Genomic DNA, 7655 nt, shown 5'->3' on the forward strand with positions numbered 1-7655 from the left:
TCATGTTTTTCCATTTTTATTTTAAACATTTCACATTAAATGAAATTTAGCCATAATCATTACAGAGCATTACCACAATAATACACAGAGAACTTTAAAAATAAGACAAAAGAACACAACCTTCAGCAAGTTAAATGCCACGTTACTATGTAAACAAAAATAAAATAAAACCCTGATGCTAAAAAGGTACATAATCAGAGGTAAAATACTTATACAGAAACATTTAAACATGAAAATAATCCACACCTAGATCACATTCTTTGCAGGAGTACAAACATTAGTACTCCACACCTACAAAATTTCAGAATCCTGTTAAGATCAAAACCATCTCTGGTTTATGATACAGCACAATTCATAAGGCAAAAATATAGGCATTATCATCCAGTTCTTTAATTTCAGTTGTATTTTAAGGCAAACTTGGAACTTTTTGCTTAGTATTTTAAAATAAGTTGGACTTACACATGATAAGTTGACAAAATTAACAATAAATTATCTCTAGTTAAATATGTGTAATATAAAAGACACATGGATAACAATTTTTCTCTCTGCAGAGATGTAAACTGGATTTTTATTTGACTCCATGTTCACACCGATAAGAAAGTCTGTAAACCTACTATATTTAAAATATATCGTATTCCTCATTCTTTTCAAATATGTATCAACACTGAATATACTTTAAGTGAAAATCCAATACATATCTAACCACAGAATAATCGTTATCTAATTAAATCATGTCTAAAGTGCTGTTTACAAAGGGAAAAAAGGTTAGGAAGAACTGGATGTTAACTTGACATGTGACATCTTGTAATTTTACTTTCAGACGACGGAGGTTATAGAGGTTATCACAAGTTTATTGAACTGTTAAGTTTATTGTAGAATCTGATTTTCCTGAAAATGAGCACTTAGGTGACAATACTAGCAATCCAACACCAAAGCTAAAAATAAACACGGCGTTATATATACATATTATTTTCCTCAATGTTAGCCAGTCTTGATACTAAAGGAAATAGATCCCCCCACCCATAGTTTTGTTTTTTTCTTCTAACAGAAAACAAACTATCCAATTACAGAAAATTTGGAGTTCTATAAGCACTGGGGTTTTTTTTAGTAGTTCTTTTTCATACCAACAAAATCTATCTGGACACTAAAATACATTTATATATAAAGCAGGTCTCTCATCACTTCAAATGTTATGGAAGATAAAGAATTAGGTTCATACTTCACCAAAACAATGATTCGAGTGAGTACAGGCCTCCTCACACTGTAGTTTACTCTTTGAGTGAAAAGAGTGTATCTCACTTATACTCCTAGCCCTCACACCATCTTAACAGAACGTTTCTTATCTGTCCATATGTGTCAAACAATCAAAACCTAATGCCGTTTTCCTGTCACTTGATACCACTTTCCATAATGTAACAGTCACTCATTTTTCAAACAATATTAGCAATTACATACGGAACTTGTAACTATCCTTTGGGCTACATTAAAAATCACTTAATTTCTAATACTATATCCGATGAATATTAAATAACCAAGCATTCTTAACACATTAACATAATCATAGAATGGCTATTGTCTTGCAACTGATAAACTTCGATTTCTCATTGCCATTCTTTTCCAAAATATTTCTGGGCAATCTTAAATAGCCCCTCCTTCCCTCAATATTATGGTTATTTCTAATACCTTTAACCCTGAAAATTAGTACCAAGCACTTGGATCCTTATTAACATAAAAAATATGTGGCTTTAAATTCAAAATTTGTCAGCAGAGCATAATAAAATTTCTTAAAAATTTATAGTTTCTAGTAGAAGGCTCTATTGTAAACTCACCTGTTGTCAGGTCATATCAGTAGCTCTAGTTGTGGTGAACAGTACAGCAGGTTTAGCATTTCTAAAATAAACATATTCCTAGGGTTTGACTGCTTCTTCTATTCCCCTCAAAGTTTTCATAGTTTATTTACCGGTACATGGTTCCTACTATTGCCCAAGATGTTTCATATGCAGTCTTCACCAATGTGAAATTTAGATTTTCAAAACCAATGATCAGTATATATTTTTTTAATCTAATATACCAAATGATTATAAATTTTACACTAATTTGAGAGTGGCAATGATACATGAATAAAATATTGTTAAAATAAAATGTGTAGTACAGATGTGTTTACAATTAATTTTCTGCAGTCTTTCAAATTCTCTTAAATTTTCTAAGCTTTCGAATTCCCTTATCTTCTGGGAGAGAGTAAAATAGTAAAATCTGATCATTTGACTGATTTAAATAAAGAAATCTGAATCGGGAATTTAAATATGTGAAGGAATCTATTTTAAATTACTTTCCTTTAAATAAAATCTAGGCCTACCATAATAGTGCACCTTATTTCTATTCAACAGATTTATTCAAATCAATGAAAAAGTTATTGCTATATATTATGTTATTCAAACAAGCAACATAGAAAATAGACTCAATTTTATTAGTAGCTCCTGCTGAGTTCTAAATTAGAAGAGACTAAAATTCACTTGCAAAGCTTTATAATCTGTGCAAATATTTGTAAAGCATGATACTATTTTTATGATTAAAGATGCTTTTACACAGTTCTGTAGTATCTATTCACATCTACAAGTGGCAGTTTATGGAAGAATAAGGAAAACTGCAAATTGCCTGGCTACAGATTTTTAAGAAATGACATATATGCTAACAAATAAACCTATGTTGTATAATTACCAATGGCTTCTTAAGAATCGTTTAAAACATTATGGCACTTAAGAATGCAGTATGAATTTTCCTCTTAGGAAAAAAAATATAAATGGGTCTCACAGAAACTTTAAAAAGAGATAGTGGGCAGGTTAAAAAAAAAGCAAGCAAAATAATCATAGTACCAAAATACAAGTACCAGCATCATAATAAAATGCAAGTTAAGAGGTTTATGACTAACAAACATGTACTATAACATGCTAAAATAAGTTAACCACTTCTTTAAAATAAGCTGTCACTGGCTATATAGCAAACAATTTTGCTTTAAAATACCCTTTTTAAATCAAAGTAGAAGCAAATTTAGAACCATTTCTCAAGTAAACATCAAATTCCAGTTTTCCTCAATAACTTTAAAATATTCAGTTACCTAAGAAATGTACAAAGTAATGCACAACTGCCTAGTGCTTTATATTTAGTGCATATATTTCTGTTTTTCAGAAGGATCTGTAATATCTCGCACAAGAAGAAAGAAGATCAAAGGTGTATCTCTCTTTAAATTACTATTCAGGAACCATGAAAAGCATAACAGGCCATTTAGATGATTTTTGGATGTAACATTAATGTAATCAGTAACATTTTAAATAAGCACAAACAAATCAAGCCAGTAAAAATGAAGGACTATCAAATGTCATGCATAGTGCATACTGAACATCCAAAAGAACATCAGATGTAGCCTTGTTATAGATCCTGCCATTAGCACCATTTTTATATCTGAACACTTTGAAAAAACAAAAGTCTTAAAAAACTGAAATAAATACAAGGATATATGAAAACTTAATATGCACTAAAAGTGGTACTATATACTTCTAAAATATTTACATTGATACTAGAAAGCCTACTGTACTACTAAAGAAAAACTAAAAGAACTAATATGATTAATTCTTTCTATCCATGCTTACCACAGTATAGATAGGTAGCCAAATTCACCCAGCATCAATCTGCCCATATAGGAGAAGCATATATTTGACTCCTTAAAATAGGATCTCAAATATCATGATAGTAAAAGCTATTGTTGGCAAACTTAATACATTTCCAACCCTAAAACCATTTAGCAAGAAGAGTATTCAGACAACTCACCATGGCATGTATATACAACCCTTTAAAGTACCAAAACCAAAATAAAACAAAATGAAAAAACGAAAAACACAGCCCTTTATTTGTTTTTGTTTTTTTAAATGTGAAGCGTATGAACTGACATCCAACAAGCAGTATCAACACTCTGTGCAGTCATTCAATACACTCCAACAACTAAAGCATCTCTCATCCTATTAAGTCACGGTGCATAAAAAGGAAGGAGAGCTAAACTGAAAAAAGAAGCAAGGTTTTCTCTAGATGTACACTTACAAACATATGAACATAAAACTAGTCTATCCCAGTCTTAGGGAAAAAGTGCACAATTCAATTGGCATGGTCTTTCCTTTTTTTTTTTTTTCTTTTTTTTTTTTGGATTATTGATTTACTGTGTAATCAAGAGCAACCCAAACCACTTGTCAGTTCATAGTACCCAACAAAACTTTCAGTCTTCATGCCACTTCAAGTTAAAAACAAAGCAATGCAGCTTTTGGGTTTCAGAAAACCATCATCTTCTCATGCGGCATGTTTCACCACTACACTATTTCTGAGCGTTCACACTTGTCAAAGTGCAGTTAATCCAAAATTGCAGCGACAGTATATCATGCCTGCTGAATCCAGCCATGTATCTGAGATAGGGTCATATTTCTGCACAGTATTCAGATAGGAAGACCCTGAGTGTCCACCAACCACATAAAGGTAGTTATCAATTACCGCAGCACCAACTCCTAGGAAAAGCAGGTAAAAAAGAGGAAATAAACATGTGAACAGTAAATTAGGCCTTTTCTCACTATAAATAAATACATTTTTATTTTTAATGTTTTATTAAAATATATTTATATAACTTATTAGTTATACAAGTAATGTGTGCTTACTAGAAAAAGTCTCCTTAATATGAGAGTAAAAAGTTGAACTTTTTTTTTTTAATTCTGAAACATTTAATTTATATTTTGGACTTACAAATGACTATTTTCAAGTGGATTTTTCTGTAAGAATGTTAAACACAAAAATTTGCCAATTATCGGCTCCATACAAATCCTCAGAAAGGTTTTCTGTGTAGTCTTCCTTAACACAGATCTTTGTGAATGTTTCACTTTTATCATAGATCTTGAATGTGTTTCACAATAATGGAACTACAAAGTTTTTATGCAGTATATTCACTATAAACTACAACATTTCTATTGAAAGGAAAGCTGGGCAATACAACAATATGGCAGGCTCTGAGGAGCAGGCAATCTGACGAGGCTCAGTATGTCTTATTTGCCTTGTAGTTTTTGGTCATTATTTTCAAAGAGCACACGGCACAAGAGGCTCAGTAATCATCTCCCTTATTAACCTCCCTAATTTAAAAATCGGTTGTTTGTAAAACTGGACCAATTATCACAAACTATCATTTACATAATTAACCACAAGTCTGTTACAAAGCATTTTTGTTGATGGTACCAACACATGCAGAAGGATGGAAATTTATTAAAAAAAAAAAAGGGCTTTGTTAGGTTTGCCAACTCCTTAGATATCATGGGCCATGCTACCACTTCAGCTTCCAATTAGATGTTCAATGCCTCATAGTGAAACACGGATCAGTGGAAACAAGCATAACTAAAATGATTTTTTAGGTGCTGTAAAATTTCATTTGAGAAGGTGTGACAAAAAGACAAGACAAAATTTAAGCAACGTTTATATGCGCTCCAACTTTTCACTCAGGAATTCTTCTATACATCTGTGTTCCATTAAAGGATGCTTAGTTCTAAGGGAACCAGCAGTTAGTGTAATGGCTTTGTCGCTGGACTCCCATGTAGTCGACTGCGGTTCGCGTCCCAGACCTGGTGGCTTAAAAAAACTCACGCTGGGCACGTGTGCGTGCGTGCCCAAGATCCCGAGAGGAGAATGGAGGAGAAGGGATTGTGGCATGACCATCCCCCCTGGGGGGGGATTTCTCGCTTTCTGTCTCTAACAAGCTAGTTCTCGTATCAAAAAAAAAAAACCAAAAAAAAGAGCAAAAAAACAAACAAAAAAAGATGCTTAGTTCTTGGGACCAGCAGTTAGAGTAATGGCTATGTCGCTGGACTCCCATATAGTTGACCGCAGTTCGAGTCCCGGACCCAGTGGCTTAAACTCACGCTGGGCGCATGTGCGTGGATGCCCAAGATCCCGAGAGGAGAATGTAGAAGAAGGGATTGTGGCATGACCATCCCCCCTGAGGGGTGATTTCTCGCTTTCTGTCTCTGTCTGTCTGTCTGGCGAGCATGTGCGCCCTATAGTAAAAACCTCTCTCAAAAAATAAAAAGGATGCTTAGTTCTTCAGCAATGTTCCCGTTGTCATCCAAAAATTTCAGTTCAGGGTCTGAACCACAAACATACTTAAAATGCAGTCCTCCGAATAGTTTGGGTTTATCACTCCTGATGAAAGCTTGAACTTAAGGGAACCTCCTCAATTTTTATCCACAGACTTCAAGAATAGCTCCTGTATATAACTTTTTGATTTCAAGTTGTGCTTCTTCCTGATAGCATCCCCTGCAATCAGGATCCAGCTGAAGAAGGTTGAATTGTCCAAGATCACAAGAGCTGCAGAGCAAACTGCTAGAGAAGCCTAATTCTCTGCACGCCTCTGATGAAAACTCTGCCCCCAAAGCAAACACCGCCTGAAGCACAGTAGTCAAGAGCAAGCACAGCCCAAAGGCTAGCTCAAGCAATCCAATGGGCCCAGTCGCCATTGCTAGCATCTTGTCGAACTCTACCCTCTCTTCTCCAATCCTATTCTCCTACCCCCCATGACTAGAAAGTCCTATTAAAAATGTCACATATATCCTTCCATATGCTTTCTTGTACATTGATACGTATTTCTCTCTAAAATCATTCATTTTATTAGGTTTTCGAATATACTGAAATACTGGAAATACAAAGGGTAATCAAAAAGTTCATGAAAAATGCCTACAAAGAAAAAACAAGGTAGGGCTGGCAGATGGTGTGGTGGTTAAGGGTGTTGGACTCCCAAATGGCCGACCACGGTTCGAGTCCCAGACATGGTGGCTTGCTTTCTTACTTCCCTCTCTCTCCCTCTCTCTCTCTGTCTCACTCTGGTCAAATTAAAATAAAGTAAATAAAATAATTCTAAAATAAAAAACCCATGTACAAATTAAAAAATCTTTTTGTACAAAAATAAACTCAGGGGACCAGCAGTTAGTGTAATGGCTATGTCGCTGGCCCACGTAGTCGACCGTGGTTCATGTCCCGGACCCGGTGGCCTAAAACTCACGCTGGGCGCATGTGCGTGCGTGCCCAAGATCCCGAGAGGAGAATAGAGGAGAAGGGATTGCGGCGTGACCATCCCCCCTGGGGGGTGATTTCTCGCTTTCTGTCTCTATGCTCTATGTCTCTCTGTCTGTCTGGCGAGCGCACGTGCCCTATAGCAAAAACCTCTCCAAAAAAAAAACACTCATGCCGGGCATGTGTGTGTACGTGCCCAGGATCCTGAGAGGAGAATGGAGGAGAAGGGATTGTGGCATGGCCATATTTACCACTTTCTGTCTGTCGCTCTCTGTCTGTCTGGCGAGCACATGCATCCTATAGCAAAAACCTCTCCAAAAAATAAATAAATAAACTCAGTTCCCTCATATTAATAAACTATATAATTTATGTTTTAAAGACTTCTTTGGGCATTATCATACAGTTCAAAAGAGAAGTGTGGGGCTGGCAAGTGGTGCAGTGGTTAAGACAGTGGACTCTGGGAACCAGCAGTTAGCGTAATGGCTATGTCGCTGGACTCCCACGTAGTCGACCATGGTTCGCATCCCGGACCCAGTGGCTTAAAACTCATGCTGGGCCCGTGTGGGTGC

At 35.5% G+C, this 7655-nt stretch overlaps 1 protein-coding gene across 2 annotated transcripts in view; it reads right to left on the bottom strand.

Moving 5' to 3' along the window:
- The window catches only part of KLHL28 (kelch like family member 28), a 39284-nt gene continuing 31629 nt past the window's right edge, over positions 1–7655 (bottom strand). For both annotated transcript variants that reach the window (XM_006160596.3, XM_006160598.3), the window contains one exon: positions 1–4547. In XM_006160596.3, coding sequence (XP_006160658.1) covers positions 4384–4547 — 164 coding nt within the window. In that variant the 3' untranslated portion in view covers positions 1–4383. The remainder of the gene's footprint in view (positions 4548–7655) is intronic.

Source organism: Tupaia chinensis, unplaced genomic scaffold (genome assembly GCF_000334495.1).
Source record: "Tupaia chinensis unplaced genomic scaffold, TupChi_1.0 Scaffold000691_1, whole genome shotgun sequence".
NCBI classification, from domain to species: Eukaryota; Metazoa; Chordata; class Mammalia; order Scandentia; family Tupaiidae; genus Tupaia; species Tupaia belangeri.